The following is a 12,703-nucleotide window of genomic DNA, read 5'->3' as shown; positions in this document are numbered from 1 at the left end:
AGAGAGAGAGAGAGACGGGGGAGGATTATTGCGTCACAGTTGACGAACACTTGGACCAGTAAGAGGTTTTGTCTCAAAACCTAGTAAACTAACAACGCGAGCATCATTTTGACGGAATTTCCGGTCAAAATTTGGTCTATGTGTGAAGCTTCCTCGGCTTCGAGACAGAAGAGCGTGCTCCAATAGTCCCTGCTATTTTTTTTTTTCTGGTCCAGGAAAAACAGCTTCAAACTGGTATGACAAGCTGGTAACTAGTTAGTTGCTGGTCTAGAAGGGTGCTTAACCTTTTTGACTACAAGAACACCTTTGTCTGAGACACTCGAAGGACCTCTTGTCATCTTATGTAGCCTACATCTGATAAAAAAAAAATAATAATAAATGCAAGTTTAAAATTATTATACCAGTTTATAATTATTATTATTAGTTTTTAGATTAATGTAAGTAAAGTGCAATAATCTTCACATTTGCTGGGCCCTGACCTCCTAACTAACAAACTATCTACCACCAACCATCTTACATAGAGTATGTAAATCAAAATAACAATTGCAAACCCTTTCAAGCAGTGCTAAGTGTCGAATAAAATGTACAGTTTATCGTAGTTACTATTGTTTTATTTTGTTTGTTGCAACTGTTGCTATAATAACCCACAAATGTGGCAATCAGCCAGTCATCAACGGAAAAAAACAAAATGCCAAAGATTTTGAAATCTTCTTGCTTCTTGTTTGAATGTCAACCTATATGTGTAATGTTTTTACAGTAGTAACACTCATATCCCTTTGTTATTTTAACTCAAAATGTTGTTTGATTAGTCATCGTCATTTCTATACCAATGCAATCCCTACACGTTAAAACACGTTTCACCTTTTTTTCTGAGGAGTATATTATTTTTGGAATGCTTAAGTAAGATAATGTTCGTAATGTTTTCTTCTGGGATATACAACTTATCTGTGTGAATATTTTGGGGAATAAAAATAATTGTGTAGTGGGGGTTTGTCTCCCCCTGCTGTTCAGTCCTGATATGAACGAAGTACAAGCATACTTTACATAATGCATTATCATGCACTTCATTAATAAAGCACTTCACGAAAACAGAGGCTCAGAGCATTTTAATAAAAACTCAAAGTTTAAATAATGTATACACAAGTGCATTAGAACTCAAAAACATTGATTGTTTTATTCTAGATGCCTAAAATAAAGAGCCCACAACAAATTTATTTTTAATGTTTTATTAAGTTATGTATTAATAAACTTGTGTTTTTTTTTTAAGGGTAACCAGGGAAACTGAGTTAGTGGCAGATAATTTTGTCACACACTTTAAAGTCAATAAAAGGTATCTGATGTATTTATGTCAATGGTATTCACAACAACAAATACAGAGATTATTCCAAAACCTCAAGACAAATATCACATAGCAAAATAAAAGCTGTCTTCATGATATACCTGAATAGATAAATGTCATTTTAAATTAGACTGAGGTGTGCAGTACACGATACTGAAAAATACAGTATTGCATAAGTCAGAGATATAGAGAAGGATGGAAAAAAATATTATAAAGCAGCAGTCACCCTATCATCTAATTCCAGGTTTCATGTCTGTTGCTTTTAAGGTGCCAATTTGGTTTTTCTTCCATACAGGGGGCATCTGTGAAAAAAAAGACGGTTACAATCATCACTATAACGTTGAAGATAAAAATAGTAAACATGAAGGAGTGTTACGTACAGGAGGGGGAGAGCTGGGTTCTAAATGCCGGCCCAGAAAAGAGAGAAGTCTTCTCCAGATGAGTCCACTGCCCAGGAACATGAACCCTGTCACTAACCAAAATACACGCGGGTCCTACACACACACACAAACACATCAATGTGGGTCAATAAAGAACATCTCAAACAGACCGATAACACTATACACAATGCTGGCTATAACACTGAAGTAAAACGGTACACAGTAATAAAACGGTAAACTGTAGTAAAATGTTACCAACCTCTTCAAAGGAAGATTCCAAATTCATTCCAAAAGCCACACCCATCAGACCAAATAAAGAGAGCGAGAAGGTTCCCATGGTGAGCTGGAGGTTCAGTCGCATCATGACATTACGGTGGCTAAAGATAATTTAAGGCAACACATCACTGGTGAATACGGTAAAATTTTACTTAATACTTTTGTTCCTATCAGTTTTCATTAATTGATATCATTACATTCCCCAGTTAATTCTTTTACAGTGCATTAAGATAAGTTTGTACTTGTAGTATTACAAGTTTTCTGAAATGCTATGTTTAAATATGCAAATATTACATTGTAGTATGCACCAATGCAAGTATGCACCAATAACAGAAATCAGAACGCTGGGATAAAACAACCGTGAAAAAAAATAATCCTTGTTCCATTTTGCTGACACATTTTATGTTAATGGTTTTTACAGACAAGACTTTGGATACCTCTTTTTAATCATTCCATAAATCAGAAAATACTGTCAACAACAAGAAATCAAATTTCACCATGTTTTTAAGAATAAAATGTTATACAAGTATGGCCTTTAAAAATATCAATTGTAACTGAAATCTACAGACAAAATAGACAAAGTATAATAAAATCAATGTGTATTTTGGATGTTTTCTTTCCACTAGTTTAAAAGACAACATGTTTTGCAAGCAAAATAGCCTAAAATCTCATGATTGGACAGAACTTGAAATAAAACAATGGTATTACCTGAAATGTCTTGCCTTAAAAAATAAACTGTAAATAATAGATGAAATGAAAAATAACACCCATAACTTCTCAATTAACTAACACATTTTTTCCCAATTATTTCTGCGTTAACTATTCCCTTTAGGCGTATGATCTGCATATAAATTAAATATCAGTTAAATAAAAAAAAAAAATCAACAATTTCAATCATGATCCAGTTGCAAAATTGTGACGCATGTACAGTATCTTGATAATACTGTATCATGAGGTAGGCCTGCTTGGAAATGCTCAGCCCTAGTGCAGTTAAAAGCATTGTTTGCTGCCGGTACGGTACCTATCCAGGTTAATGAAGATGACGCTTTCAGAATCATCGATGAGGTCTTTCAGCTCTCTGGCTTTGTTTCCCAGCTCCTCTGCTTGCATGAAGTAATTCTCCAGCAGTAACTCCATCTCTTCAGCGTGATCTATACCCAGACTACTCTCCTCGCTGGCTCCACGTGAACATAAACACAGACATACCCACATCCAAAGATAACAGATCCACACAACAATGATCAGATATTCATTGACATCAAGAATATTTGTGTACTGTACATATAAATGTGTTGCATTTTGAAACTTAATGGCTCTGATATTGGATTCTGCGGTGACACCTACAACACTTGCGGGTCGCTCCATTTGGTGAGACAGAGTTCATCTATCAGTTCATCCTCATCCAGAATCTTCAGCAGACTTTCTTTAAACACTTTAATGTCTGTCTCCAGCTCTGAGAGGCTGCAGGGAGTTTAAAAGAGATCATACAACTTTAAAGCTCTGCACTGACTGCAAATCATTTTCTTACCAGCCAGAATATATGTAGACTAATAATAATGAGGTGTGGATTCATTTTATGACTTATCTAGATCTGTTAGATAAAGGGATGCACAATACATTGGTTGCCTGAAGATTTTTAATTTCATAATTTTTTATAAGAATTAAAACCTCCATGTTTTGGTATCCCAAGACAAAAGTTTTATTTTTATTATTATTATTTTGTGGTAAGAAGCGATTATAAGCCCGCTGGATGGTTTACCATTTGAAAATAATGTCATTTTGTTTGTTTTATCATTACAATAGTAATTTCTTATTTTAATATTATGTAATAATCGCCATTTAAAAATTTTTTTTTTTTTTTTTTTTTTAATGATACAGTCATACTGAAAGAGTCAAAAATAGTTGGAATGTGGCCTGAGTCAAATGGAAAAAGTTGTGCATTTAATGATTACTTAAAGAGGTTTCAGTTGGTTTGTATAGTGCACCCAAGTGTGATTTTTTTTCAAGTTTCTTTTTTTTCCAGACATAAATTATGGCCCGCTTTTAAAAACCAACCAAACAAACAAAAAAAAAATTCTGAATAAAGTCTCTTTTTTTTTTTTTTTTTTTTTTTGCTTTTTTAAATTATTATTTTCTATGCACATGTATTCCCCTACAAAATAAATAAATTAATCATTCTAATAATAATAAAAAAAAAAACTTAATTCTAATGTAATTAATTATTTCCTAATTAGAATTTAAAATGTATTTCTGCATAATGCAATACTGTACTGTACATCAGAGAAAAACCTTTGGTAGCAGCCTCTAGTATGATAATATCATTGCTCATTTTCAGGCACTATTTATTAACACTAGTAAAGGCAAAAACAACATATTTCAAAACTGACTAGTTGACTAGAACATGCTCTATAACTAGGCTCTATAATTGTGTAAATAATTACACAAAACTATCACGGACAGACTTCACAACAAAGATAGACTTCTTGCTTATGCACTATAATGGGAACATTGCTCACAGTAGGCAATTTTTAATTGCACAGTACTTGAAATTTATTGTTAAATTCAAGTTCTAGCACCTCTAAATTATTCTCCTTAAAAGCACCACCATAGAAAGATATATATATATATAACAACTACAAACATAAGGGGAAAAAATAGAAACACACACTAGGGGACAATACTAAAAAACAGCTGTTAGATGGCCAAGTCGACCATCCTGACTCATCCCTAATTAACACAAGAAGAACACAAGAAAACAATTGTTTTATACCTCTAGATTAGCTTCATACAGCAATTAGCCTACCATACCAATTATGTTACAGCGACCCATCATTAAGATTAGCTAATAAGAAAGTTAGGATCTTAACGGTGTAGTTAAATGCCTCTTGCATTTGGGAACATAATGTTCTAAAAACAACATGGCTAGGGAAAGACTTTTAGTGCAGCTTCTTACTGAAGTTAAATAAACTCACCTCTTGCTATTAAGCAGGAGCATATGGAGTTTGCTGCGGTCGGCAGAGAGGAGCTTCGAGTCGACCAACGACTCCAAACAATCCAGAACCTGAGGCTGAACTTCATGGAGCCGCATCTGCAGCACATTCACCTGTGCCAGAACACACGCTTACCCATATAAACATGCAACAACACATGACTGCACATATGGGGGAAAAAAAGTAGATGCAGTAACCAAGAACAAAAACATGTTAAAAAAAATCAGACTGGCATGAAATAACAATTCCACAATCCTTCTATTTTAATATATTTTAAAATGTAATTTATTCATGTGATCCCAAAGCTGAATTCTCAGGATCATTACTCCAGTCTTCAGTGTCACTTTGTTCTGGCAAACAAGTCCATGAGACAGTTGGGAGCTTTGTCTTACTCAGGCTCAATCAACACTTGCTTCCATCCAGTGTTAACGTTTCTCTTGTCATTTATTTAAAACAAAATACATGCAATACAGGGGAAAAAAAACTTGAAAATAAAGTCCAACAGTTCTCTCCCACAATCTGACTGGTCTGCACTCCTTTGTTAATCTTATAGTGCACATGTGAATTGGTACCATTTACCTACAGAAGAAGTACAATCTCTAATCAACACAAATAAATGTTCAATTAAAAAATTAAAAATAAATTTAAATAAAGAAATATATTTTAAGAAAAGTTAAATAGAATACTTAAATAAACACAATAAACAAATATAAGACTTCTACACACCGGCCCCTATAATTGTAAGTGTATAGAATTACAATTACATTACATAAATATGTAAGGAGTTAATGTTCTATTTATAATTTTAGAAACAATAAAAAAGCATACTTATCTAAGTTTGTCCAATAAGTCTGAGCAAGCTTTCAAGTGATCCAATCGCATTTCAATATTTTCCAGTAACGAGCACAGTTTCGTAATAGGTCTCTCCAATACACCAGTCTTTGTCTTCACTTTTACAATCCTTCGTAGAGCTGTACATTTAGAAGTGGCCTATAGTTTGGACACTGACTCAATGCCTTGAGACGATTTATCAGATTTACTGGCATCAGTTAAAACTTCCATCACTCTTCCTAGAGGCCAGGAACTATACACAATCAAGACTATATCTCCTTTCTGAAGATCTGGCTTGACTTTGATCCACTTATGTCTTTCCTGAAGTAAAGGCAGGTATTCTTTAATCTAAAATAATCTAAAATATTTTTGTGAAAACCGTGATACATTTTTCCAGGATTCCAGGACATTTTTTAATGTAACATAAGATTGTGGTTTTTAAAAAAAATGTTGCTAATATTGACCTTTTTATTCATCAAAGAAACAATGTCAGTGTCTTTACTGTCACTTTTGATTAATTTAATACATCATAGCTGAATAAAAGAGATCATTTCTTTGGGGAAAAAACAGTTAACTGACACTTTGTAACAGTAGTGAATATGTTAATTAACTGATAATTATTCATGTAATATATTAACAAACATTATGTATTCTATAATTGTGCAATGCTCACCCTGTGTTGCAGAATGGCTTCCAGAGCTCTGAACTCAAAGGGCAGTGAGTAAGTAGCCAAATTTCCATCTCCAGCCAACTGTGGCCCAAGTTCTAACACGAGCCATTTCTCCAGACCGAGACCACGGAAATCCAGCACCAGTAAACACTGTGGTGTAACCACTGCCTTGAGGGACTTCACATAAACAAACAAATAAATAAACACATCTGACAAAACTTTTAATATGAATATGTATTCAATTTCCAAATGCAAATGAGTTTTCAATTTTAGAATATTTGCTCTAGATGGTATTACGTACAACATACTGTAAAGCTCAACTCTGTTTATGAAACAATCTTTAGAACCCTACAGTATAGTAACGTGTGTCCATACCTCCATGCGTATAATAATGGCATTGTTCCGTGATGTAATACTTGTTAAGTGCTGGAATCTCAGATCTCTTGCCTGCAAACCAAGCTCCTGATACAACTCAGTCTTCTTCTTTTCTAAAAAATATTTAGTAAAAAATTTAGTAAAAAATCTAGCAAATTTTGGCCATAAAATGCTTTTTCTTAAGCAAAATTAGGATTTTTTTCTTTGTTTGTTTATAGAATTACCTAAATGTTAACTAAATTAACAAATCAGATTAAAACAGAGGATTAACATACAAAATTAAAATTTACATGCAGTATTTGAAGACTGAACAATTTGAAACTCACAGTTTTGTTTTTCCCAAATTACCTTAATTTTTCCCAATAGCAAATACAAAATGTATAATATTTGGCAAAGTAAAGGGGGATTACATATTAATGAATTTCTCAATGAAATGTAATAATAATTTCTTTTTATAGAATAAAAAAAATATATAATTTTTTTAATAATTTGCATTAAGGACTTTTTATGTGACATTTCAGGTATAAGTTAGTATGCATTCTGCAATCTTATGATTACTTGGACATTTTGCTGAACATTAATTCATTTGCTGAACGTTTACATTCCTCCACAAGCGCACATGAGCTCAGTTTTACAAAAACTTGCTGATCAGATCACAGACACAGAACATCAACCCCCGGACTCTGTTTAAATCATTCTTGGGGACTTTAATAAAGCAAATCTTTACTGTGAACTGCCAAAATACAGACAGCATGTTACATGTCCCACCAGAGACAGTAATATATTGGATACAATATATTACTGCACTCCAAATCAGTGAAGATAATGTGTGTCAGGTCTTCAGAAAGAACAAGAGAAGAAAGGCACCAGGTCCATACGGTGTGACTCCAGCCTGTCTGAAATCCTGTGCTGACAAGCTGGCCCCCATCTTCACACAGATCTTCAACAGATCACTGGAGCTGTGCAAAGTCCCTTCATGCTTCAAATGCTCCACCATCATCCCCATCCCAAAGAAACCCAAAATTACTGGACTTAATGATTACAGACCTGTGGCTCTAATGTCTGTGGTCATGAAATCTTTTTAAAGACTGGTTTTGGCTTATCTGAAGGACATCACTGGACCCTTACTGGATCCTCTTCAGTTTGCCTACAGAGCAAACAGATCTGTGGATGATACTGTCAACATGGGACTGCATTACATCCCGCAACATCTAGACAGACCAGAGACTTATGTGAGGATCCTGTCTGGGGACTTCAGCTCGGCTTGTAACACTATCATCCCAAACCTCCTCCTTGCCCAAACTAACTCAGCCCTCCGTGCCCACCTCCGTCTGTCCATGGATCAGCAGCTTCCTGACAGACAGGCAGCAGCTAGTGAGGCTGGGAAAACTCACATCCAGCACCCGTACGATCAGCACTGGAGCTCCTCAGGGTTGTGTTCTCTCCCCACTGCTCTTCTCCGTCTATACCAATGGCTGCACATCTAAAGACCCCTCTGTCAAGCTCCTGAACATTGCAGACGAAACCACACTTATCAGCCTCATTCAGGACAGTGACGAGTCTGCTTACAGACAGGAGGTTAAAGAGCTGGCTGTCTGGTGCAGTCTTAACAACCTGGAGCTCAACACGCTCAAAACTGTGGAGATGATTGTGGACTTCAGGAGGACCCCCCTCATTCTCATTCTGATTTAATAAAGCAAACCTCACAAGTAAACTGTCAAAATATAGACAGCACATTACATGTCCTACCAGAGATATATACTAGACCACTGTTACACCACAATAAAGGATGCATATCACAGGCAGCTTTTGGGCTCTGGTTCATCTTATACTGACCTATCAGCAGAAACTGAAATCATCTAAACCTGCAATAAGGACTGTTAAAAGATGGACTAATGAAGCAGAGCAGGATTTAAATGCCTGCTTCAACTGCACTGACTGGAGTGTGTTTGGAGCCACAGCCTCCGATCTGGATAAGCTCACAGAGACTGTCACTTCATACATCAGTTTTTGTGAAGATATGTGCATCCCTCAGATATGTGCAGAACTCATTTAACTTACAACAACGACAAACCTTGGTTCACTGCAAAACTCAGACAGCTCCATCAGGCCAAAGAAGATGCCTACCTTTTTTTTGAGCAGCAAATCAGATTATTAGAATGATTTTTGAAGGATCATGTGACACTGAATAATGATGCTAAAAAAAATCCAGCTTTGAAAGCACAGGAATAAATAACATTTTAAAATAGGATAATATTCAAATAGAAAGCAGTTATTATTAAAAATATTTCACAATATTACTGTGTTCTCTCCCCACTGCTCTTCTCCCTTCACACCAACGACTGCACCTCTAAAGACCCCTCTGTCAAGCTTCTGTAACTGTCTGCTTCAGCTCAGCTACCAAATCAGACCTTAGAAGATTGCAGCAGATAGTCCGGACTTCAGAGTGAATCACTGGTACAACCCTCCCCATTCTCCAGGAACTGCACTCATCCAGAGTGAGTAAAAGAGCTGGCAAAATCACTCTGGACCCCTCACACCCAGCCCGTTTCCTCTCTGAACTGTGGCCGTGTAGTCGGCGCTACAGAGCACTGAGCATGGACCCTTCACACCCAGCCCACTTCCTCTCTGAACTGTTGATCACTGAGCACCAGAACGGCAGGCATAAGAACAGATTCTTCATTTAGTGAATAGATATCTTGGCAAATATATGTTTGCAATAAATTATTTATACATTTATTTAAGATACATGCCTTTTTACATTTCCTTGGATTTGTACATAATACACCTGTACACAGAAATACCATATATTGTCTACTTTGTATAGTGAGTATTTTTAAACACTTTTTTTGTATATTGCTATTTCCTATTTACTTATCCTTTTTATATTATATGTGTCTTGCCACTGTCATTCTGTTTGTGCTGTGGAAGCTTCTGTCACAAAAACAAAATCCTTGTATGTGTAAACATACAAGGCAATAAAGCTCTTTCTGATTCCGATTCTTCATTAGTGAATATAGTATTTTCTATGTAGAATATAAAAGTTAACAACATACTCCATAATCTTGCTTCTGTGTGTGTAAGACCGTGTCTTTCTGAGATAACTTATAAATAATTAACATTGCTTGGGTCAAAAAATTAAAAGGAACTAACGACACACCTCAATGTTGAACATACAGCAGGGTGTGAAAAGCATCCAACTCACCAAATGAGGTCACACTCCCATCAGACTCAAATTTCATCTGTTAAATGAGACGGTGATTTAGTAAAGTTGAGTCAGTGGCTTTATTCTAATCGCAAAACAGTGTGTATTTTGTAAACAAAAAGTTGTAGAGATGATAGTATTTGTCTTACCACAACAAACACTGGCGCAACACTAGACAGGGCTGCTTGGGATGCATCTGTGCCTCTTTGGCGACAGGACAGGTCTGGCAACAGAAACGAATGTGTTATTCATATTGTCTGAGCAGCAGAGCCACAGACTAACACAGACACGCAGCACCTACAGTGTCCCTGAGCTCTCAGCAGCTCTGTGCTGTGATGTGTTCGTCCACATGTTGATGTAAGAGGGCGTCTGAAAGGTGATCTCGAGCGCTTCACAGTTCTCCGTGTCCAGCATTTCATCGACACTTTCCTGAGACTCTCTCGACAGACAAACCTCAAACATGGCTCCATACTTTAAACCTCTTGAGTTAAAAGCCCATTTTACCTCCAGGACACCTCGGTGAGGCTATATGCTCAACCTGCAGAAACACTAACGTTAGTTGTCAATATCTGACATACTTACTTTGGTTTTACTATGTTCCTATTTAGTAATAATTGTTATAGCAAAGAACATACCACAGCTCCGAAAGCCTGATAATAAAAGTAAGAATGAAACGTCCGGGTTTGATGTCTTAGCTGTCCTGCTAACTAACTCACACGCAGGTATCTCCGTTTAACTTTTAGCTCGCTATGTCTTCGGGATACGAACACATGAGTGCTGTAATAACATATTCCATCGTTTAATAGTTTAGCGTGTTGCTTACTTTAACAACAGCGGCTCAGCGGCGTGTTTTCGGAAACTGTTGATGACGTGAAGCACGCATCCAGCACGCACACGCTGTCTCAATGGAGGTGCATGACGCGGTTAAAGCGGCACGCTTTGTCATCCCTGTTTTTATACAGTCTATGGTCAAACCTGACTTGAAAATAAATGCAATAACAAAAATCGAGGCGTCATTTGTCAAAAAAAAAAAAAAAAAGGAGGCGTCATTTTTGCCATTACCACTGGAGATTTTATTGTTTTGGAAATAAAATAACACAAAAATAACTGACATTAAGAAAAAAGAAAAGGACATACAGACACCACAAAAGCTACCACGACGTTACCACTGGAGATCATAGCGATGCTGCTCATGTCATTGCGGCCGCAGGGTGGCGCTCTCCGTCCTGATCCCACTCAAACCAGTGCCCACAGATCCCGTAATCTGAGATACTGCTTGTACATCTGATCATACATTTTCATATTTGAGAAATGAGATGTAAATTAACATCTCCGCTCCAGTCTTTGTGCCCTGAAGGTTTTAGGCCTCCTGTCATTCTCTGAAACATCAACTCGCTGCAGCACAGATGCTTTCACGGCGGCGCCTGGAGTAAAGACACTGCATCATTTCCCATCCGCGAGCGCACAATAAATGAATGAACGAGGCAGGTGATGATGTGCTTTGCCAGCTCGGGGTAACGCTAAAAGCTTTTGCTCTGTATTTGGAGGGCCATTATCCTGCAGAGTTTAGCTTCAGCCCTCATAAAAACTCACCTGCCTGTATCTATCTAGTAATCCCGAAAACACTGATTGCCTTGTTCAGGTGTGTTTAATTAGGGTTGGAGCTAAACTCTGCAGGACAGTGGCCCCCAGGTCCGAAGTTGCCTATCCCTGAAACGAACTTGGCGTGGCGTTAAGATGTTCCCGTCGTGCTATTCTAAACCCAGAAATGGGTCTTATTTCAAGATGTCTTACACTAAAGAGTTTTTTGGGGTACTGGTGGTCTATTGCCAAGAGAAAAGTAGACGGCGCGTTTGGAATAAACTGAACCATTTATAACTTGTATTGCATTAAGATAAAGAAACGAGAGGAGCGTGGCCCACAGAAGTAAAAGTACAGATTTTTCACTAAAAATGTACTTAGGTAAGAGTAAAACTACCCATCTTTAAATATACTCCAAAAGTATTAGTTACCCAAAAAATGTACTCAAGTAAATGTAACTCGTTACTACCAACCTCTACCCAACTATTGTTTTAAAAATTGTACTAAGTAAAACTAATATGTTTTGGCAATTTGAATATATAATTATTTGTTCACGAAATGTGAAATGCTTCGTTTAGCCAATATATTCTGGAAGATATCATGAATATTCAGGAAGAGATTTCAGTAAATTTTCTTTTATTAACTCAATAAATTAATTTCTTGATATGATAGTCATATGTACTATATAGACTTATAGGACACTTTTAATATGTCAAGTGAACAATGCTATGTTTGTAAAGAGGATAACAATTATTCTTTCAAAGCAGAGAAATGTAATATATAATTCTACATTGCCGAACATACTTTAGGCCTCAAAACTTGATGCGCTAACCTCAAGAACGGTGACAATCAACAAATGTAAAATGATGAGCTCTTTATATCATAACACAACAAATAACTAACAATAATGAAAAATCAACAAAAAAGTTTAAATTAAGTCATCAAACATTATAGAGTGCATTTTTTAAAAGTGAGACACGTTCAAGTTTCCGGACACTTAAATGCATGTTATGTGCAATTAAATGAAAATGTATTATAGCTTAAATTTATATTAAA

The 12,703-nt window shown here is 36.2% G+C and overlaps 1 protein-coding gene across 3 annotated transcripts; it reads right to left on the bottom strand.

Annotated features, from left to right (window-relative positions):
- Positions 1-1,210: 1,210 nt before the first annotated feature.
- Positions 1,211-10,997, bottom strand: LOC109104635 (magnesium transporter MRS2 homolog, mitochondrial-like). Of its 3 annotated transcripts, none has more exons than XM_042772035.1 (12): positions 10,702-10,997; positions 10,368-10,615; positions 10,216-10,289; positions 10,067-10,103; positions 6,862-6,974; positions 6,490-6,663; positions 4,968-5,098; positions 3,340-3,456; positions 3,017-3,169; positions 1,979-2,096; positions 1,720-1,833; positions 1,211-1,641 (listed from the first exon to the last, which is right to left on the bottom strand). In XM_042772035.1, exons 2-12 carry the CDS (start codon positions 10,534-10,536, stop codon positions 1,570-1,572), a joined length of 1,272 nt encoding a protein of 423 aa, XP_042627969.1. In that variant the 5' UTR covers positions 10,537-10,615; positions 10,702-10,997; the 3' UTR covers positions 1,211-1,569. The 3 variants fall into 3 exon arrangements, with proteins under 3 accessions (XP_042627969.1, XP_042627968.1, XP_042627970.1); XM_042772034.1 differs by having other exon boundaries at positions 10,368-10,604; positions 10,702-10,996; XM_042772036.1 differs by having other exon boundaries at positions 10,368-10,604; positions 10,890-10,987.
- Positions 10,998-12,703: the final 1,706 nt, after the last annotated feature.

Source organism: Cyprinus carpio, chromosome A16 (assembly GCF_018340385.1).
Source record: "Cyprinus carpio isolate SPL01 chromosome A16, ASM1834038v1, whole genome shotgun sequence".
NCBI lineage: Eukaryota > Metazoa > Chordata > Actinopteri > Cypriniformes > Cyprinidae > Cyprinus > Cyprinus carpio.
Note: the sequence above shows the minus strand (reverse complement) of the source record. Positions and strands in the feature narration are given on the sequence as shown.